General features: G+C 43.0%; 1 protein-coding gene across 1 annotated transcript in view; it reads right to left on the reverse strand.

Annotated features, from left to right (window-relative positions):
• The window catches only part of xkr4 (XK related 4), a gene marked incomplete at both ends in the record, with an annotated part of 38,852 nt that extends 18,248 nt beyond the window's left edge, over positions 1-20,604 (reverse strand). Inside the window, one exon of the mRNA XM_084058834.1 lies at positions 19,859-20,604. Coding sequence (XP_083914960.1) covers positions 19,859-20,604 — 746 coding nt within the window. The remainder of the gene's footprint in view (positions 1-19,858) is intronic.
• Between the last annotated feature and the right edge of the window lie 3,659 nt (positions 20,605-24,263).

Below are 24,263 nucleotides of genomic sequence, written 5' to 3' on the forward strand. Positions count from 1 at the left end.
AGCAATTGCTGTAGGCCAGCAGAGCAGGAACATGATGACGAGGTCATTCGCGTACAGTAGATGATTAAGGAGCCTTTCTCCCACCATACAGTCCTACACATTTTAAGTATTTTAGAGAGTTCGTCCATATACAGATTAAAAAGCACAGGTGATAAAACCCCACCCTGTCTAACCCTATTTGTCACTAGGAAGGGCTCCGATGTAGTATCACCCCATCTAACTTGCATGGTTTGATGGCAGTACCGGAAATGTAAAACACGTATTAAGTAAGAAGAAACCCCTCGCTCACGTAGTTTTGCAAACAGTTTACCATGGGGTTGATGCGGTCAAAGGCCATGAGCAAAGACTTGGACACATGACACATACGGTCAGAAGTAGAGTAGCCTGGGGTCAACCACAAGCTTCTTTCCTATTGGTTGACACAAGGTCAAAGATAAGCAATGTTGAACTCCATGCTTCTGACGTGTTGAAATTGACACATCAACACTCCAAAATAAAATTGTCTCCACCTCATCGCTCCCATACAATGGACATGAATGGGATGCTGGGGCTTCTGATGCGACAAGCGTATGTGTGACCGTGCCACACACACTGTTCATGAGGTTATTGTTTATCCCCCAAAATCATGAAGGCTGATTTGAAGTTTGAGCCAAAGAAATCTGTCTCCAAAAATGTAATCTCTCAAGAACAGATTCTGCTCTGCGTTTGAATCTGTCGGTAGCCGTGTTGACAACCCGTGCACATTGGCTACAAGTGGACGTGTCATCAGATCAGGAAGCAGACCGTGCTTTACCCCATCAAATGTAGTGGGCGGGATTTACGTGTGTGCCGTTCGTTCCCCACTGGAAACAGACCGAAACTCATTTAACAATAGCGTCCTCGAAGCCGACAAAACCACGGAAAGTTAGTAACATTTTAAATTGCTCTTTCATCATAGAAACAAGTGGGCTTATAACCAAAACGATCCATGTTCTTTGGGAGAAATGGTGTTAGTGTTCCGTGGAGAAATATTGTTAGTGGGAATGAAAACATAGTCGCACCACCGGAAGTGAAAGTCTGAAGGCAGACCAAAACCCCGGTTTCCCTGAGCACGGGTCGTCCGCTCAGCTCCGCCCAGAGCCAAAATTATAAGTAAAAAAAAGCAGAGGGTGCTGTTTTTCCTTTTTATTTGGCGATGGGTTCCCAGATTGCCAAAAATGTAGTTGCTGCACATTGGTTTTATTGGGCAGTACATTCTATTCTATCTATGTCTTCACTCAAACACCAGCAGACTGACACTCTGACAACAACTCTCAGATCTGTTCAACATTTCTTCAGGTGGAAAGAGCCCAGGTGTTCAAATGGATCCAATGTAGTTATTATTTAGTTTATACTTATACTTCTTATCACTGGTTCAATACCCACATACACACTTAACCACTTTCACACACAAAAGAAACTACATCGTATATTCAAATTTGGCAGTACCACAGCCACAAAAATAGCAGATCTACAAGCTCATGTCTGACAGCAGCAACAATTTGCAAATTGCAATAAACAAGTTTGGTTTGATTTAATGCAGTAGTCTACAGAGTAGGCCTATCACATCCCACAAATAACACAGAAGAGACAGGTTATTTACCACACTATAATTTATTGGTAGCAGTAGCTAGCTAGTATACACATTTCATGAGTGTGTTTAAAGGTATTTAACGTGCTTCATCCATCCGGCAAAGTGCTCCTCATTAGCACTCTCTCCCTTCCGTTATCCAAATCAAATCAATGTGATTAGATTTATTTAATAGCATGTCTTACAAGCCTCTACGGTCTATGCTTTCCTCTCTGGGGGTGCCACCCTGCCTTGTCAAAAATACTGCCTACTATAATATATTCATATTTGGCTTCATGTTATCCCTCTACCTCTTCACTATCAGGTGAAGAAAATATAATATTACACCATTGACTTCATTGCAACAGTACAAACAAAGGCCGTCTGCTGCCACTGATCCCCTGTGCAAAGTGCAGAGAATTGGCATTTCTCCGCAAGCCAACGCAAAAAAAGGCATTTCACAAAGTGAATTTATTATGACTTCTCTGTCTGTGGCCTACATTTCTCTGCATCTCTCTCTCTCTCTCTCTCTTTCTGTATCGGTCTCTCATTCTCCTTTGCCGTCTTTTTCTCGGTCTCTCACACTTTCTTCTCGCTCCCTCTCTTGCTCTGTGAAATATCGCCAACACTTGGCAGTCATTTAGCAGCAGGCTAATGGGCTGTGAAATGAAGTTCCATTGTCGATAAAGGATTTGAAAATTAAATCTGGGCCAGGGGCATTAAGGGGACAGCCTTTTCATGGCCAGATGCACTACACACATCTCTAAGGGTGCGTGCGTGCGTGCGCGCGTGTGCTTATTCTTACAGTTCTACATTTATGAGGACCAATGTCCTCATGTTAGGGTAGAGGTTAAGTCAACACCAGTGATGGAAAAAGGAGTCAAATTTTGTACTTAAGTAAAAGTATCAATACTGCAGTGTAGAAATACTATGTTACAAGTAAAAGTCTGGAATTCAAAATTTACTTGAGTAAAAGTACAAAAGTGTTGTATCAAAATGTACTTACAAAAGTATAACTAGTATTCATTATGCAGAATGTCCCATTTCACAATGTATGAAATGTATAAAAAACGTATACATCGCGATGCATTGTGAGCTTGTAGATTGACTATTTTCAAATGGCCGTATTGTATCCTCTACAGCTATCCTTAGGCAAACATTTTGAATTGCACACAACTCTGAATCTCATGGGCAGAAATATTGTACTATTTCCTGCCTTTATTTGGATAGTACAGTGCAGATTGACAGGAAACGGAGAGACAGGGAGTGACACGCAGCAAAGGCCGTTGGGCTCACTGCCGGGCTGCATTACATGTATGCATGCGCCTTAACTACTAGGCTACTAGCCCCCCCCCCACTGAGACAGTTCTGTGGATGGATTTCAGATTCTGTTGATTTTAACTGTTATTCATTGTTCTTCTTTATTTTTTTAACCTTTTTAATTCATTTTATTTTCATTGATTTTGGTTGCATTGTCATTAACTGTTTTAATATGATACAGCAAACTATAATATTTTGTGCGTGCTTGTATTGTACCTCGGCAAAAAAAAGAAAAAGCTCCCTCAACATGTTTTTTACGAGGTTTTAAATAAATAAATAAGGATGATGATGATGAAATCAGTTGTTACATTTTTGTTATTTTCTAAAATGCAATTAGCTATACACTGTGTTCCTCAGAGGAAGAAAACGATCACATTACCTGCTCTCAACTGGGTTTGATGTCAAAGCGGAAATACATGACAGTACATACCCTGTGAAACAAGTGCAAGCAAGATCCACTTTCAAAGTAAAACACATGCTCCATTTAGCAAACCATAAATGACAGATGCATAACCTGCATGCAGCTGGAAGTAGTATGGACATGTTGACATCTTATCCAGCTGTATCCATCCTGTCACTCAGGATAAACACAGCCATTTTTAATACAGCTGGATTGATTATTGAAAAGGGGAGGAATTTATTCACAAAACGCAACTTAAACAAAAAAACAGCTTCTACTGAAGGTGAATAAGGAGTTCAAGTTTGAATAGTTTGACCAGACTGAGAATTCTCACCTGTCACCACAAGAGACCTATTTCACCTCATTTGAGATGGACAGTAGAATCATTCCGAACAAATTATCACAATTTCACTCATTTCACCTTTAATAAACTGGATGTTAACTCAAAATAAAAGTGAAAAATATAAATCTATATTGTAGTTCCTTAAGTTGTTTGAAGTCTTTGCTTAGTTGTGAAGCATCATTTTTTGAGTTTGTCTCACAGTTTTGTTGGACTATAAAGTGGAAAGAATTTTAAGGTAGGTTGAGTATTTTATTTTCTGATAAATCTGCATCTACAGCATTTCAGCTGTCTGACTAATGCCGCAACACACGCGTGCACGCACACACACACACACGCGCACACACGCGCGCACACACACACACACACACACGCACGCACGCACGCACGCACACTCATGCATGCACGCACGCACAGACGCACACACACACACACACACACACACACACACGCACACACTTACTGTACTTGAGAAGCCAAAAGCAGCAGCTATACTATTACTGCTCCCCACACAATTTCCTTCTACTGGAATTCTTTATTTATTGAATGACTTCAACGGATGATTTAAATATAACAAAAAAACTATGTAAATGTGGTCAGGTTTCAGCCAACACGTAGTCCAGGCATTTAATCAATGGAATAATAACAAATACTGTAAATACACTATACAGCCTGTGGTAAACTGTTAGTCCATGGGATGGGATGGTAGCAGTGTCATGGAGTAATGGCCAGGCAACGATAGCAACCACCGTATGACCTACTGTAGCAAACACTTGGAACCAACTTGAAACCACTTACTCATGATTAGCACTGATGGAGGACTATGGGCTATCCTTTGGTTGTTATTGGCTGGCACATTACAGTAAGGCAGATTACATTTACACCTGGCATCAAAATGTGTCCCCTGCATACAAATTCAAATCAAATTTAGCTTTTCCCAGAAAAATGCAGATGCGTTGGCCTTTCACATTCTGAAAATATTTAGAGCCTTTAGTTTAGAAAGAAGGCAAGCATACACAATAGCGTGACAAATCCACTGTCATTTACAAGATATAATTGACAAATGATCTGCAATTTTCTACTTGTAGTTCCTACTTGAATCAGTGCAAAAACATTTCCTCAGCACTGCAATTATAGCACTCTTTATAAATACTCTTTTATAAACACTCTTTAAAAATGTGTCTTCATTATTTTCATTACCAGATAGTGTATGCACATAGAGTAAGAGGAATTTGTCTCACAAGGTTGGTGCATTACACTGAATGACAATTGTATTAAACATTTACATTAACTACAGTATTTACAGTATGATATGCAATATACAATGTAGCAGACTACTGAGGCTGATATAGACAACATAGGTAGATCAATAAATCAAAATGAATTATTGTACTTGTTGAAAGTGTGCACAGAGGGTAGTTACATACTGTTAGATTCCACATTTTACTTGTATGAATAAATAAATGCTTTATTGCACTTGTATTGAGTGCACATCAAGAGTATTTACACAGAGGGTAGCAGTACTGGGTAGAGTTCCAATCCTAGAGATCTGTCAGTGAGGGGTATTTGGCTTGTTTGTGGGCCCAAGTGCCTCTGGAGATTGTAGCTGTACCTTGTATGTCCAAAACCGTTCCTTTTTAATTTTTTATTTTAAAAACATGATAAAAGAGTGAAAATAGTCGCATCGCTCCGCGTTGTGAGCTTGTCGAACTGCTATTTTCACCACTTTTACTCGACACTCTTGAATGATGAAGTAGCGCAATCATCCTTCTATAATTCTAGTAACCTCTGTAGTAGTTAGTGTCTGTCTGACACCAAACCACTGAAGCCAAACCTGTGAGCCCAAACACGTTTCTGCCCGGTTCTCCTCGGTGCCTGGAGCTATTGCTCTCAAATCGCGCACAGCCATTCACCATCACCATGCGCATGGAACTCCGAAGCCCGTTTTTCGATATCACTAAATCTCAGCTGTTTATTCCCATTTTTATGTCAAAAATTCTTCTGCCCGGTTCTCCTCACTGCCTGGCGCTATTGCTCTCAAATCGCGCACAGCCATTGACCATTACCATGTGCATGGAACTGTCGAGCCACTTCTTCGATATCACTAAATCTCAGCTGTTTATTCGCATTTTTATGTCAAAGAATGTCAAGAATGTGGCCATGCTTGCCGGCTGGACAGAGAGAGAGAGGGGGAGGGGGAGGGAGAGAGGGGGACAGAGAGAGACAGGACGTGCAATAACCCCACGTTTGCAACTACTTTTGCCTGCGCACTTCACCGGGTATGGTCTAGTTTATGAAAAAACATAAAAGGTTGAAATATAGACATCCAAGGTTTCTGCCTGACAGCAACGATATGTAATGCAAAACTCTATCCATCTCTAAATGCTTGATTTCAGGAAGTTCCCAGGCCAGATGACTCGAGCTCTGAACCGGGGCATTTTCTATCCTTTTTGTATAGTACTCTTCCGACTTTATCATTCTTTCTAAATAAACTTTATTGTGGCGCGCTATTTCTCCCACAGTTTATTTTTCCCACACTCGTGCCATATGTCAAATTGACCGGCTTCACCGGGCCTCGTCTGCTTGTACTTTGCTAAGAGATTGGTTACATACTTCAATTGATATTGATTTATTAGTGCATTAATAAACTTTAATGGGAAAATGAAAAAACTCGAATTCAAGTATTTTTTTCCTCAGAAACCGTAAGGGCTAGAGTTACAAGACTTGGAGGGGAGGTTCATAATTTATGTCTGTCTGTCTGTCCCCTCTTCTCTCTCTCTCTCTCTATGTCTCTCTCTCTGTGACTATGGCAGGGTGAGATTAGACATGGCTCCCATACCCCGAGGACACAACTCAGCACAGCATCAATGCAATGTGACAGTGGCGAAGCAGAGCACGCACGAACGCATGCACACACACACACACACACACACACACACACACACACACACACACACACACACACACACACACACACACACACACACACACACACACACACACACACACACACACAAACTACAGCCCCTGCCAAAAGCAAGTACTGGTGAAGTAGAGTGGAAGATAAGAGCATTGTTTTATTCATCCACTTTGTTCTTTCTTTCTTTCTTTCTTTCTTTCTTTCTTTCTTTCTTTCTTTCTTTCTTTCTTTCTTTCCACAGCTTTGGATACAGTACAGTGGTAGTAGACATTGTAGAAGTCACCAATCCTGCATTTATCCTTCACTAGCACTACAGAATGTTCCAATCAATTCCTCTCAGTGGTGCAGCAAACATGCAGTGAACACTTATATTGTACATTGTCGTAACACTGTCTAGAGGTTGACGTTGTGCTGTTTGGATGTTAAAATATCTGTTTCGAAAGGTTGCAAATGTGTGGCCAGGACCCAAATAGGCCAAAGACACAGCAGACAATTAATATGATGAGACAGCAACAAACTACAGTAGAGCATGGGCATGGGCACACACACACACACACACACACACACACACACACACACACACACACACACACACACACACACACACACACACACACACACACACACACACACACACACACACACACACACACACACACACACACAGGTATCTGTCATTGACCATTGTGTATAATGGTCAGGGGATGAGGGTGAATTAGAGTTCTCAACGGGCCTGAAAATGAAGGCCCGGCCCTAACTGGGCACCCAACCAAATTTCTCGCCAACCCGAAAATGTGCAATTGTGTGCTTAATGTCCTCAAAGTCAGGCATCCAACAAGCTTTGAACTGAGCAGATTGGACCTTCCGTTCCAGAGATAATGGCCTAAACATCTTGAAAACGGACGATTTTCGATTGAGTTTTGGCCATTGTCGTCCATTTTTCTTTAATAACACGGGCTAGGAAGGTCGGACGGCGACAAACTAGATACCTGCGTAAACTGCACTTTGAGTTTCATCCAACACATCCACTGCCATTTCCGTCAGCCTTACTGTTAGGCCGCTTTTTTTTTCTTCACGGAACCCGAGGCTCGGCCCGGCCCGACTAATTAGCATAGATTTTGGGCCCGGGTTCGGGCAGGATTTGAGAACTCTAGGGTGAATCAAAATATAAAGAATCAAAGTTTATTGGAAGTTTCTAAGTCAGACCAACATTAGCAGTCAGTCCAAATTCCACTTGAAAGAAAGAAATAAAGAAAGAAAGGCAGGCATCAGAGCAATGCAAACAGACAGATTAGAAAGACAGGCAGACACAGAGACAGAAAGAAAAACATACAAGAAGACATCAACACGGTGACTGGCAGTCTCCTCTCATTTTTCAAGCAAACAGAGGAAGGAGAGAAAAAAAAGACAGAGAGGAAAAAATAGGCTTTATATCATCATTCTGCTGCCATTTCTATGGTAACCAATCAACTCAGCTAGAGCCTGCCTGCCTGCAGTGGTCTGGATTAAAGATAAGAGACAAAACGATAGCAGGTAGACGTGGAGAAATAGAGGAGACCTAGCCTAGGAAACTACAAAATGTGGTTGTTCTTTTGCCTTTTTGTCTCGTTCTTTTGTCTACTTGTCAATAGCTATATTGACAACTCATGCTCTTCCTGTACATCCAGTCATTTTACTGTTGTGCACCGGGAGCTGTCCAGTGCATTCGCAGCCTTTTTACTGTCAGCCACTGAGAGCTACCCAGCACATTCACAGTATTTTTTACTGTTGGCGACAGGGAGCTGTCCATACAGTACAGCCACAATGCGCCGTACTGCTGGTCACATGGAAATTATATTTTTGTTTTACACTGCAATGTCCAACAAGCAGAAACGTCCTCGATTACTCCGATTTCAGTACATCAATTATATCATTAGATAGGTCTGATCTTGTTCATTAAAATGTTTCAGATTACCCAATACACATGCGTGCAACTGGGTAGTACTGTACACCCACCCAGGGTGTACTATTGGGCGACTCTCCTCAATGTCAGGTGAAAAAAAGCAGACTATCAGAGATACACGTGGTTGTCTACACCCTCCCATGCAACTGTAGAGGTTAGCAGTGATAGAGACTACAGAAGAAGGGGAAAAGTGAATTGGCTTAATGACTAAATTGGAAGAAAAGGGGGAAAAATAGAAGAAACCAAAACGTGGGTGCATACATCTTCCTACCAATTGTACCTCCATGTTTTATGACTGTACTGTACTATAAATCTGTAATGTACTGAAATCAGACCAGTATAACAAAAGCTAAAGCGGACATTATTATCCCTATAATCCAAGTTTGTAGTGTATTCTTTTAACCTATCCATCTCTAGAATGAAGTAAAAAAAAAAAGTATTTTCAGTTGATCCCTGGCTCCTTCTGGCATCGTGTTCGGTGTGCAAATGTACTGCACATTGTAAAGCTCTTTGGATAAAGGTGGGGTAAATACAGACAATGACAAACTTAATTTTGGTTAGCATGGCAGCTGGTAGGAAGACAAGCCGCCTCTCACACGCACGCACGCACACACGCACGCACGCACGCACGCACGCACGCACACACACACGCACGTTTGTTTGCACATAAATACTGTACTCTCAGTCTTTCATACACACAGGCCTGAGAAGATGAGACCTGAGGATGTTTGAAGGAATACAATAATTACTTCTGAAAGAGTGAATTACTTCATCTTTAAGAATTATGTGAATGTCTGTTAAACGTTCAATCAAACTCTCCATCAGTCAAACTGTCAATAACTGTCAGTGGCTGCCCCAAAGCATTAGCCCTAAAACAAAACGTGTCCCAGGTTCAATTCCCAGCTCCAGCAATGTTTTGTGGTGTCCCTGTGCAAAACACTTAAAGCAGATCTTCAAACTCACAACTTGCTGCTTGCTTGAAGATCAGCTATTTTAGCTATCTTTAAAATACGGCTTAAGTGGTTAAGATCTGTGCTTCCCATATAGATACAGTATATACAGTACATAGATACCGCATCGGCTGCTGCTGCTGCTGCTCATCGGAGCGATCAATGGGCTGCCATATCGGTGCCTTCTAGCTGTGCCTTCTAATGCATGTACGCCCCATGTACTGTACTGTATATGTCTATTGAAGCAGGAGGTTTCTCCACAATTAAAATCATCATAACTTGCTGAATTCCGAAACGATTTTCAAGCGGCTTGTTAAAAATGTTAGACATGTAGTAGGATACTTGCTTAAATAAAAAATGTGGGTTTTCATAGCAAAACACCTTATCTCATGTAGATAATAACAGTAATGATTATAAAACAGAAAAGTACTGTACATACGACTCAGGCGTAGTTATGGCAAGCTGCCCCTCATACACCAATACAGCCTTTATTGACAGACAGGAACAGGGAGAGAGAGACGGGGAGTGACACGCAGCAAAGGTCGTGGGGAACGGGACTCGAACCCGCGACACGCTGTCACGGCTGCATTAGAGCCTAAGTGCCCGGACCGCTAGGCCAGAGGTCAGGGCCGCGGTCTGCACCTTTATGTGGTTCCCATGTTCAAAAGGGAGAGAGCATCTAAACTACTCTCTCTCTCTCTCTCTCTCTGATTGGTCTCTCGAGTTGTCAAGTGGAAGTGGAAACGTCAACAGGAAGTGTTAAGACGATATCCCTCCTTTGCACGGAAATAGAAATCCCTTACCATCGGAAATCCTTTTTTTTTTTAAATAATTTCACTTATCCAAGAAAGTCTTGCTGATTGAAATTAGTTTTAGGTATCCAAATGCCTTTTGATGGCGAAAACAAATAGAAATTAGAGCTAGTGTGCCGAATCCCTTGGTTTGCAGCTGTCAGATATGAAGTTTCTATGGTTCCACCCTTTCGATTGCCTGTGACACAGGCTTAAGACCTGTGTCACATCCTGTCTGGCCCTCTCCTTATCTCTCTGTGCTGTTCTGTCTAATAAAGCAAAGATACCTTCCAAAAGTAATCCAAAAAGTTACTTAGCACAAGCCACAGAGCGTGACCGTGGCAACGGAAGTTGCAGGGGCTAAACAGACTGGGAAAGGAGCAAGGAGGCTGAAGCCCAGGGAGAACAGACAGAAAATGAAAATACAGTCAGGGGAAAAGGGACAGATGAGGGAAGACAAATAAAAGGTATGGGGGGCGAAAAGATCAAAAGCAAATTGTGCTAAAATGAACATGCTTTCATTGAAGATCCATTTGAAATCCTAGCACTCCCCTTAACTCACTCACTCACTCACACTCTCTCTCTCTCTCTCTCTCTCTCTCTCTCTCTCTCTCTCTCTCTCTCTCTCTCTCTCTCTCTCTCTCTCTCTCTCTCTCTCTCTCTCTCTCTCTCTCTCTCTCTCTCTCTCTCTCTCTCTCTCTCTCTCTCTCTCTCTCTCTCTCTCTCTCTCTCTCTCTCTCTCTCTCTCTCTCTCTCTCTCTCTCTCTCTCTCTCTCTCTCTCTCTCTCTCAGAAATAAACCGCTAGGAGAAAGTTGTGAATAATGCAACAGAAGGCAGGCAAGCCTTTCAACACTTGCATGCACGCACTCACGCATGCATGTACACACACACACACACACACACACACACACACACACACACACACACACACACACACACACACACACACACACACACACACACACACACACACACACACACACACACACACACACCTCTACTGGGACATTAATGTATAGCTGTTTCAATCGTGATTCCCTGTGGTTGTGCACAAGGGATCCACTTGCATTTCAGGACAAAATATCCCAGTATTTATTAAACAATCTATAAGGCAAAGGGTTACTGTCAGTAACAAAGAGGACAATTTATGAGCATACTACTACAACTACTGACTGATAATGAAAGGATATTTCCGCCCATTTTCAACTCAGGGCTCTTCAGTAATCAATATCACACGAGAGGGAGTGCTGTTATATTGTATATCAGCACAGTGTGATTCGGTTGTAGGTTGTAGGCACAAGGCCGCAAAACGTTATATTATATGCTTTTCATCAAGTAATTGGAGACTGTTGTTTGCTCCATCCGTGTTATGCTCAACAAAAATAGTTCCTTCAGGATTCCATCAATACAAATGTTGCTAAGCAACAAACAATCAGCCCCGACTGAGTGGGTAAATAACAGACTTACCAATGTTTACTAGGGAGCTTTTTAGCATTTTGTCTGTAGGAGGTGAGAAGAGGGTCTGTGTGTGTGTGTGTGTGTGTGTGTGTGTGTGTGTGTGTGTGTGTGTGTGTGTGTGTGTGTGTGTGTGTGTGTGTGTGTGTGTATGTGTAATATGCGTTGTGAGGCAAAACAGCATTATTGAGAAATAATGCTGTTTCGTCTTACAATACATAGGGGACAGTGTGGCTTCAGAAAAACACGAAGCACTCAGTCTGGATATTCTTCGCTGCTCGACAAGGGTGAAATGCAGGAAGCAGAATAAGGACCTGTTCATCACCTTCATTGACCTCACTAAGGCTTTTGACCTTTGGAGTACACTAAATTATTATTTTATCAAATAAATTTGGCATCCCCCTTAAATTTCTCGCCATCCTCAAACAGTTCCACAATGGCATGCATGTGTACTTATCGGTGGCCAGCAATCCCCCCCATTCCCTGTGAAAGTTGGGGTGAAGCAGAAATGTATACTGGCCTATACTGTATGTCATGGATATTCAACTGGCGGCCCGCGGGCCAATTGCGGCCCACAGGGACCTTTCTTGTGGCCCCTTGAGCAATTCGTCGATTTTCAATTAATAAAAAAAAATGTTTTGGTGGTTAGTGAAAGTTACAGGTATGGTGTGTGCGATATGAAATGTGAAAAATTATTGTGTGGATGTGAAAATTATTCCATAATAGTACTTGGCACAAGGGCTGGAAACTACCGGGCATCGCTTATTTCCAAGAACAATAAGGGCTGTCAAAGCGACCTCAGCAGTGCTGCAGGCTGATCACCTCCCTGCCAATCTCCATTGACAATGTGTGTAAAAGAAGCCTTCATGCCGAGCATTGAGTGCATAATGAATGAACATACTTTTCACAAGGTTGATATTTTGGTATTATAAATAAAATGTTTGATTGGTCTCTCAATATTTTTGAGATACTGGATATAGGAGATACAGGCTTGAAAAAGTATGTATTATATTTAAATAGCAGATGTATAAACACACAGAGCATGGTTTTGCAACACATTTGTGACATGCCCAGAAGGGGGGGGGGGGTTACAGTAGATCAAGTGATTTCCAGTAAATTACTCTCTAGACACAAGTCAAAGTGAAAGTTGTCAGCTGTCTGCCTTGTTACTATGACAATACAATGTTCAGTGTTCATTACACAACCTCTGCTTTACAGCAGATCAGGCCATTTCCAGTAAATGACTCTCCGCACAACAAAAAGTCAAAGTATGCAGCTGTTACTTGCACAACACAAAGTATAGGCTAGATACTCCAGGTCAAATATTACTATTAAGTAAAGGTACTGGAGTACTTACTTAAAATATTTAGGTGTTCAAAAGTAATAGTTTTGCTGTATTGCTGTATTGATAATAACTCTGAAACCACCTATTGACTGGCTTTTAGAATGCCAAAAATACAATCGAATCAACAAAACAGCATGACCATGTTCTGATCCAGCCTTAAATGACAAATAAATATTAACGTAATGGTATTAACTGGTTACAGATGTCTTGACAGTTACCGGTTAAACGGTTAACCATGAACATTGTTTACATAGGCCTGTGGCCCCCGACCTCAATTCATTTAACAATTTTGTCTCCCTGTCTAATCTAGTTGAATACCCCTGCTGTATGTGATATAAAATATTTTCCTGACAGCAGCCACACCCCTCTTACACAAGTCCATCAAGGAAGATAGAGGTGTTCAAATTCAGTTCCACCTTGATGGGAGCTTGTTGTCTCCACCAGGCCGAAGGCGTGGCCGAGACTATCGCCCCTGTCCGTCCACGTTTCAGTCCGTCCGTGTGTCCATGTGTCCGTCCGTTTGTCTGTGAGCAACAAATCTCCGGCACCGATCAGCATGAAACTGTGCATGCATACTCCTTGGAGGCCAAGTAAAAACCTCTGCCCCAAATTTCTCACATCGGCCTGTTATAGCGCCACCAGGAGGCAGATGTTTGCGGAATTCTTCTTAAGATATTTGTCCAAACGTCACGCAAATCGGTACACATTAGCTCTATAGTCATTTGATCAAGCCGGATCTGTCCGATTTTTCCATACTGATTGGCTTCTAAAGTTTGCAGGAGTGGCCCGTTTTGAACAAAATGCCTCAAATCATAAACGCAGCATCCGATTGCCGTGAAACTTTGCACGCACATCCCCACTAGGCAGAGGAAGAACCTCCATCCCCAATTTTTCAAATCTCATAGTGGCGCTACAACAGCCCACTTCACGTTTTGGCCTATAACTCTTGAACCGTAGGTCGTACAATAAATCCTCTGGATTCCTTGGATCATGATGCAACATATAGGCCCTGTTTGTACCAGATAACATTTTCTGCCATAGTGTTTTCTTCAAACACACTTTTTGCTACCACTCCTACAGATTTCGTCCTAAACTCGTACAAATCGTCTCTGGGGTCATGTGATCAAGATGTATAAGTTAGATTTTTCAGATCCCATTCCGAGTGGCTGTGACCCAAAGTTTGTGGGCCATGGGTAGGCAACCCGGCCTGGCGGAGACTTTCTAGTTTAGCATCAGACGCCTACAGGCAAAAAGTAAGACCTGGGTCAGCAACATCCAGGAGCTGCAATATGCAGATAGAGTAGTTGTGCGCATCTGGCCCACAGCCCAGCTGCCATGCATGTCCTTTGTTAATCGCTCACTAGAAGAAGAATAGAATAGAACTTTATTCAGTCATCATGCCAAAGAGGTCCCTCTAGTGTTGAGCATTAACGGAATACCCATCAAGGTTGTACAGCAGTTTGGCATCACCTGGCAGGACCGTGTTCCCCATTCTCCAATGCATCAGCATCAAGGCAACCCTAGCACAGAGGCAACTCTGGTGGTCCCGCCATGTCATCCTGATGCCTGTCTACCGTTTGCCCCGTCAACTGCTTTATGGACAGATCCTGTCAGCCAGCAGAAATCCCGGTGGTCCAAAGCTGCAGTATAAAGATCAGCTAAAAGAGACACTAAAGAGGTGAAACATCAACCCCAATGACCTGGAGTTAAATCGGCCTCGAGAAGAAACGCACCCAGCAGCAACGGTTGGTACAGCGCCAGCAAAGACACCTTCATGCTGATCCAGCACCATCCATCTCAGCCTGCTGATCCAGGCCTCACGTGTGTGTGTGTGCGTGCGTGCGTGCGTGCGTGCGTGCGTGCGTGCGTGCGTGCGTGCGTGCGTGCGCGCGCGTGTGGGCTATAAACATGGACTTGTAGTGAAGCCAGGGGTATATGGTTGCTAAAGACAGCCTTACCAGGAGAGTGGAAGGAGAAGAGAAGAGAATTGTATTTGTTTCTCCTTGATAGGATGTTTTGGAGTTGTCATTCTATACCAGGTTTAGACCAGACACAAAGGAATTTTACTTTTATGTACCGTAAGAAAAAAGAAACCTTGAACCTTGAGGTTAAAGTTAGTGTACTTTACATACTGTAGTGGCTGTGGTGGGTGTGTCCTATCAGTACATAGTATGTACAGTACATGGTGTGTCCTATCAGTACACATACAGTATCGTGTACATCAGTGGTTCTGAACCTTTTATGGCCCACTTGAAAATCTCAAAAGCATTCGCTGCCCACCCCTCTGACCACTTAATGGCTGGGGTCAGATGGGTGGGGAGGAAGAGAGGAAGGGGGGAGAGAGGGAAAGAGAGAGAGAGAGCCTATTTCACCCATGCAAATAGCCCGGCCAATGCTGGATACGGAAGCCTGAACACGCTGAATTTCACGTCACAAAGCGCCACGTTCTCAGCACAATAAACTTGCAACGGCAGGCAAGCCGACAACACGGAGCGATGCACTATGTTGTGTTTTCCACTTGTTCATAATAGTTATGTTACGACAATCAACAGTGTTGGAATCCAAAATAGCAGATCTATTCTAAACTCAAAATCCATAACAAATCAATCTACAGTCAGTTGCTATTTCAAGCCTCCAACCTCTTAGAACTACAATAAATGTGACTGTGAATCTTATTACAGCAGAGTCCCCAGATGGAGGGCTAATAATAGAAACCATGGTGAGCTCATCTGAGACTGTACAGGGCCAGCTCTATAGCCTGTCAGTCTATCTCCCAGTCTGACTCTCTACTCCACTGTGACTAGAAACCTCACTGCTCTATTTGTGACTAATGAGTTTCATCTCACACATGTAGTTTTGTCTTGCTGTACTGTACTTGTGTAGACCTTCCATTCTTTTCCTAACCCACCCATTCTATCCCTGTGAGGACACAATCGAGCACACACACACACACACACACACACACACACACACACACACACACACACACACACACACACACACACACACACACACACACACACACACACACACACACACACACACACACACACACACACACACACACACACACACACACAGAGAGAGACTCAGAAAGTCTCCAGGTACAATTACATGGGATGATACAATGATCATGATGCAACATAAAGCATGACACATAGCTTCCACTGGCTCTACAGCACACTGCCAGGCAAGAAATAAACATTGTAAAACAGTAAAACAGTACACTTCCATCCAGGACAGTTAGTCTTAAGACTCCTCTGTCTACTCAACAGTTAAAATGAAGACCTAATGCCTTTCAAGCCCAAATCACAGATGCAAGATGCAGATCCGAGAACAAAGCGCCTACAGGTGTGAAGTTTTGACATCACTATGAACAGTAACAGATAACTGTGGTCAGAAAGACATATGTCAAGGACATATTGTCTTTGACATATGAGTCAAAGTGTTGTTGTTAGGTCTATGCTGTTTCTCACCTGTCTCCCAGAGAACGTGCTAGTACTTTGAAAAGCAGATAATGGTGCTGGTATTTTCATATGGATAAAAATAGTTTACATGGCTAGTCTGAACTGGCAAAAATGAGTGAAAACATAATATTACCTAACCTTAAAGAAATGAATCCTGACCATCTAGGCTACTTTAAGTATTGCCCTGACTATTAAGAGTAAGTTGAGTTGTATTTGATGTCAATGCTACAATCGTTGTAGTAATACAATACATTATTTGTGCAATAACTAAACCAAGCACCCATCACCCATCACCAGACAGCATCAAATGTCTACAACAAAGAATCAAATAGGGGGGTATTACAGTATTGAACGTGAGATAACAGTGTCCATTAATAGCTTGTAAGGATGCTGTGGTATTTAATGAAGAGAATTGTACAGTAAATGGCAACGCTGAATGTGATTAATAATGGATTGATAGTTTTATTACAAAGTTGTGGTAGAGTTGATCAATAGCCCATCCATTACTGTTGGCATAATGGATTAAATTATTTTGCTTCACAAAGCTTGGTTTGAATGGTCTCCTGATAGTGATTTCATTTTCTGATTGCTTCCTCCCACAACTGGAGCAGGACCTAAAAACTGCTGCAGACAAATTTCTAGTGGGTGAATCCATGACAAGAGTATCAGGATGTTTCCATAAGCCTGTATGCCAGAGATACACTTGAGTGTTAATTTAATTCAGAAGGTGTCAACATGGACCATTACAGGTAAATAATAGTTAAATTAACACACATACACTGTGTATGGTGTCTCCCTCTCAGCATTCCAAACATTCTCCATAAAGATACAAAAAATGCAAAAAGAGGTGACCTGCGTGGCCTCTTTTACCCTTAGTTGTAAAAAGAAATTTGATTCATCTATGACAGTACCACACAACCAGAGGCATTTTAGTCAGCGATATGAAGAGAGGCAAGAAGGTGAGGGGATGACATGACAGCAGGGGTCATACGCCAGATTTGAACCGTTACATGTGCACGAGTACTGGGAATAATGAGGACACAGCGTTAAGTCAGTGAAAGGGTTTACATGTGTTACATTGTGTTAATATGTCACGTAAAAGTAATCACAACAACAATAAGAGAGATAAAGAGCTAGAGAGCTAGAATTGTCTATTGGTAATTTAGGAGGATTACTTATGCAGAATGTTATGCAAAGGGTATATGATCTGCATTTCAAAATAAAGAACAAAGTTTTGAATTAGCATTTTAGATAAGTGCAACACGCACATCACTTGCATTATCTCCTTTATGGTGCAGGGAATCAAATCCCCTGAAAATCTGATTCCCCCACCCCCCAAAAAAAGGAAATTCCTGCACATCACTGCAGTGATTTCATAAAAAATCTACAGGTGATTTTATTACAGTACTTCTGCTCTATTTGATAATATTCAGTAAATAGTAGTCCAATAGGATTTATGGGACACAAGCTACCAACTGGATTCGAACCAGTGGCCTTTCTATAGGTCCCTGAGCCAACAAGCCATTTTCTTTTTCGGCATTTTTATGTTTTATTCAGGCAGACACAAGAGAGACTGGAAATGTGAACAGAGGAAGGGAACGACACACAGCAAATGGTCCGGCTCGCCGGGAGTGGAACAGGCGACGCGCTGTAGAAGGCATTCTGCGCCCATGTGGTATGCACTCTAAACCAGCTACAGGGTCGCCCAAAACAAGCCCTTTCCAAGGAGGAACAGGTTATGAAATTCTGTAGCTGGAGCCACAGAGGAACAGTGTATCAATCAAAATTAGGCTGGAGTTGGAATGGTAGACCAGTGTCTATCCAATTTGTCATCACATTAATGAAGAAATTGCCTACTAATAACAGTATTTATCAAAATTGATCACCCCACCTTAACACAACATTTGTAAATTTAAAGCCAGTGCTTGCACATTGGGTGCAATATCAGGAAAGTAGGACATTGCAAATCAATAGAGATCACAGATAGCAGAACATAAAAGAGAGTCACCAGCTATGATAAAGTAGCATTATTTCTGGACAGAGCTTTACAGTAGATTATAGCACATAAAAAACTGTAGACATAATTTACAATACATGGAGAGATGTTCAATATCAAAGGGGCTCTGAAGGTGCACAGATGTGTGTGAGTGTAGGCCTATATCCACTATTCTCAGGGCCAAACATGGAGCTTCTAGACCATGGGTTTAACCCAACAACAAGATTGTATTGATTTATTTTAAATTTAGAGAATGGAAATTCTCTATAATAATAAAATAGTCTTCATTTATATCCAAAGGCATGCACTTTACAGTGTAGCCTACTCACATTCATCCATTTAAACATAATGCTACATTCACACACATGACAGAGGCAACCATGCAAGCCAGGCAACAACCTGATCATCAGGTGCAGTTCGGTTTATAGTGTCTTGCTCAAGGACACTTCGAAATGAAGCCACTAAAGCCAGAAAGAACAGGGGATCGAATCGGGGACCTTCCGGGCTCCCAAATGGCCACTCAGGCTTCTGAACCACAGCCACCCACCCAAACCCTTTTGGCCTTGTTGATCCTGTAGTGTAAACAACGTGGCTGGGCAAATAAGCCTAGTTACATGAAAGGCTACAGGGCTATTCCCCTTTTGGCACTGTAGTGGCAACAATCATTAGGGTTGGGATCTTTTATGATTCGATTCCTATAGGGGGTTCCAAATGAAACCTCACAGGACTGTAACTCTGAGAGTGTACAAATGGAACCAAATGGACCCGTTATGGTGTTCCTTGAAATTAAAAAGTTTGAGAACCACAGTTATTGTAATTGTACGGCAGACGTGAAGTACACATACCTGTATACCAGCTCTGACAGCGTGATTAAAAAAAACAGTTCCGGAAACGGTTCCAAATGTGATGGAACCGATTCCGGTTCCTCAATGTTGGATCCGGTTCCCTCGATTCCACCGGTTCCGGTTCCTAACCCTACTAATAATAGCAGAATGTATAAACTACCCCAAACCGCACTGTAGGCTAATGAGAACACAAACACTTGGCAATGGAATGGTATTAAAGCGACCCCTGCGTTGCTGTGCCTACGTGCTGTCAGGGCACAATATACCGAGCGTACCTCCCCGTTTACTCCTTCATTCATTTATCCAAGAACAACACACGCGCGCAGACTATACATGCATGAACGCACGCGCGCGCACACATACACACACACACACACACACACACACACACACACACACACACACGCACGCGCGCGCGCGTACACACACACACACACACACACACACACACACACACATACACACACACACACACACACACCTTTCATTGCATCTTACCTCCATATCTGTCCTAGCTGTAGAATATGGATGAGGGACTGAGCGAACCAGACGAACAACGAGTAGGAGGCCGAGCGTTTTTTACTCCTGCCGCCCCCGAGGGTGCTGGCGTTGCTGTTGCTCATTGTGTTCCTGCTGGCGGTCGACGCCTGTCGCTGAGGCGTGGACGGGTGGTGCTGCTGGGGAGCCGTAACGTCCCCGTGCGACGCCGAGCCGCTGAGCAACTTGCTCCCGTCCATGTGCGAGCAGTTTGCCGCACTACCCCCGATGCCCGAGCCCGGCCCCGCGGAGCCGCTGTCCTCGGTGCTGAAGTCATGCACGAACCATCGGAAGCTGAACACCTGCACGGAGAACGAGCCCAGCACCACGAAGAACAGCGTCAGTCCGAACCACCAGTACTGACGGCGGAGGTAGTAGTCCACCGACAGCCACACGTCGGTCCCCACATCAGCGAAATAGACCGCCACTGCGGCTATGATCCACAGGCAGTCCCACAGCGTGTATTTCTGATGCTGAGGCTGTTCCCGTTCCCTGCTGCCCAGGCGAAGGCACGTCGAGTTGGAGCTACCGCCGCCGCAGCACCTCGACTCCCCGTTCACGAAATCCCCGTCCCCGGTGCCCGCCGAGTCCGGCTGGGAGCCCGGGTTGAGCCCCTGCACGGAGCCTGAGTGCTCCGAGTTCTGCAGAGGCGTGAACGCCACATCGCTCTTCTTAATCTTCAGCACCCCGTCCGATTTAGCCGCCATTGTTAGGGTCTCTGAATATTCCACTATAAGTATCCTCCTCTAATGCCTCCCCTCCTTCCCTTCCCCTGCGTCGACACCCTTCTTCGTGTCTCTGCTCCGCTTGTCTCTCTTGACAGGCTGGGTGGGTTCGAGGCTCCGGCTGGGATTCTGGGTTCTGGGCAGGGTTAGCTCTCCTCTTCTGTCATACTCCGGTTATAGCGCCGCCTATTCATAGAAAATAAATAATTAAATAAATACCTACATAGAATGAAACATTTTGCTTGATACACATGGTTTTATTTGGCTACTTTATGTGTTAATGTCAATGTTCACATGAATGATCATGTGAACATTGTAGATCTAGGTGTATTTAGGTTTTCCCTTTGCACATTTTGGTTGGTTGTGATGACACATGAACATAAACTTACTATACGGTGTGTTTCGCTATTGATGACAAACCTAAATAATTATCCATATGAATATTGTGCCTCTCGAAATGTAGCCTAGAACATATATAGGACTATACAAATAACATAATGGTAACCTTACTTGGAGTCGACTACTTTAGCAGAGAAAGGGCTGCAAACCATATGCTTCTTCCATGGCTGAAAACTATGACATCATTGCTTTGCCTAGCTCGACACATGCATCTCTCTCTCTCTCTCTCTCTCTCTCTCTCTCTCTCTCTCTCTCTCTCTCTCTCTCTCTCTCTCTCTCTCTCTCTCTCTCTCTCTCTCTCTCTCTCGTCCCCTCCCCTGCAAGTGTACCTAAATAGTGAAACCAGGGGTCTGCCAACATCTTAAAATAAAACAGATGAGGAATCCGTTAGCTTAAGTAGCTTAAGCTTAAAATCCTCCATCAATAGTCAATTATTGAATGAAGAGACGAATTGCATACTGAGATTTCCGTTCTGAAAAGCATTGCATTATTTGAACAAATTAGATCAAATTAGCCTACAGATTTTTCTCCCTTTAAAAATGTTCTGTTCACCATTCGCCCTGTACACACACACACACACACACACACACACACACACACACACACACACACACACACACACACACACACACACACACACACACACACACACACACACCACACACACCACACAATATTACAAGGGCTATAAATACACATCTATGACGCAGCGCTAACACGTGTCAATATGCCATTATTAAGTTATGCCGGTTCCATTGGCATCATGATAACTATGACACACGTGGAACACCAGGTAAGAGAGGCTGAGTTCCAGCACCATGACCAGTTCCTGTGCTTCAGCGCCATGGTTATTTCCTGTGTTTCAGCGCCATGGTTATTTCCTGTGTTTCAGCGCCATGGTTAGTTCCTGTGTTTCAGCTCCATGGTTAGTTCCTGTGTTTCAGCTCCATGGTTAGTTCTTGTGTGTTCAGCACCATGACCAGTTCCAGTGCTTCAGCTCCATGGTTAGTTCCTGCATGGTTAGGGTGCATCCACACATGTACGTCAAGTTGACGCTATAGGGTCGCAAGCCCTTGTTCCGGTTCCGGCGCAAGGGCTTCGGGCCCAGTCAAGTGGATGGTAGGCTATATATTGTGTCGTACGACGGTGTCACTGATCTACAAGCCACTGTAACAACGCGTCACCAGGCAATAGGATGGAAAGTGTGTGTCAAGTTGTGTATGAGGATGTAGCTACTTGTGTCGCACGTGAGCAGTGACCTTTTCTGACGTTGCGGTCCTTTGCAATCAAACCCCCAGGACCAGATATAATAAAGCTCAATGTTTGAAATATCAAGCATGTGTTTAGAGGAAGAGTATAGACCCCATAGCCTGGATGGATGGTCGGATGTGTTCTAATTGATTGATTGCACACAGTTTTAACACCCTTTGATTAAGCTAGAGTTAACCCTTCATTTGAAAGATCTCCCAGGGAAATACTGTCTTGTCTAGACAGATTAGTTTGTTACATCTGACATTAGGTGTTTCTGTCAGCCTTATTATAGGCTAGCCTATATGATTAGCCCTCACATTTGGACAGCTTTGTCTTCTGGAAATGTTTGATCTATGCATCAGCGTCATTTATATCAATATCAAATTGTTCTGTCATATTTTACTTTAGGTTGCCAACCCATTAAGGAATCACAGCGAGACCATCCCCCGGGCCCTAGGATCAGGATACAGCCTACCATTTGACAGGCAGGCCTTTACAAAGCCACTCTCCTCTGGACACACCCTCCTCTCCTACTGCCTACACACACAGACATGCATTTGCACACATTGTGTATTTGTGCATGTGTATTTACGGCATGCAGAAATGCGTACGTGGCAATGTGTGTGTAACGTATAGCTATTGATGAAGGTATAGATTGACAGACAGACAGACAGACAGACAGACAATGGTGTTGATGTACTTTTTATGTTTAATTTAATTGTTGATGATTATCATATAGTCTATAGAAACAACAATATTTCCGATACAATAAATATTGACAGAGAATTTCCCCTTCTGTCTATTTCTGCTGTTCACTGAAATCCTACAATTCAAGATAAGAATCAGCGTGGTCCTGTATACACAGTATATGGCCACCATTACATCAACCTGATTGATATTTTCTGAAGTCGAGATCTCTGTTTTGCTGTAAGCAAGGACAATGTCACAACAACCCTAGGCAGCAGCTAAAGACCAACAAAAAATGTGTTTGTGAATAGAAATCTATTTTGACCCATCTGTATGGTATATTTTAATGCAATATAGCTAAAAGGATTGCAGTGGTTGTGGTTTGTCCAGCTGCTCTTCTATTGAGAAATGTATATATTGTGGTCATGTAGGAGATCGACCATTACCAGTGGTGGAAAGTAATTAAGTGCATTCAATCTGCAAAGTACTGCACTTAAGTACAATTTTGAGGTATTTCTTTACTTTACTGGAGTATTTCCAATTTTCAATAATTGTAATTCTCCACTTCAACGCATCGCTTTGCAATGAGTTGTGAGCTTGTAGATCTGCTATTTTCAGATTATTATTGATTATTATTATGTTATCAGAGCAGTGCAGTACCCATTAGTACGACTGATCAACTAATATGGAGACACAGGGATCCCCGATGACATCAGAAACTGCTCACGTTAAGTTGATGACCTACATGGACATAAATGGGAGGCAAACAGACCTGCAGACAGACAGAGACCCCCCCCCCCACACACACACACACACACACACACACGTGCGCACACACAAGAGATTCACATCCCCAGGTCATCGGCGACACACATGAGTTTGAAGTCTGTGTGTGTGTGTTCTTGCAGAATAAGGCTCTATATATTTCTTCTTATTTCACTATACCTCTCAACTCTCTGGCCATCTATTTACCCCCCCCCCCCCGCCACCCCTCTCTCTCTCCAGGCTCCAGTGCTTTCTCCATCTGTCCCTGTCTATTCAGCCCAGACGTCACAGAGCTGTGGTAAATACCTTGGCACCACACACATATGCCGCACGTGCACTCACAAAGATTAACACATACGTCACACACACACACACACACACACACACACACACACACACACACACACACACACACACACACACACACACACACACACACACACACATATTGTACGCACATGCACGCGCACACACGTTTGTACATACATTCACTCATTCTTTCAAATAGATTGGCATGCATTCTCCAAAAATTCACATGC

Source organism: Gymnoscopelus microlampas (genome assembly GCF_963454915.1).
Source record: "Gymnoscopelus microlampas genome assembly, chromosome: 5".
NCBI lineage: Eukaryota > Metazoa > Chordata > Actinopteri > Myctophiformes > Myctophidae > Gymnoscopelus > Gymnoscopelus microlampas.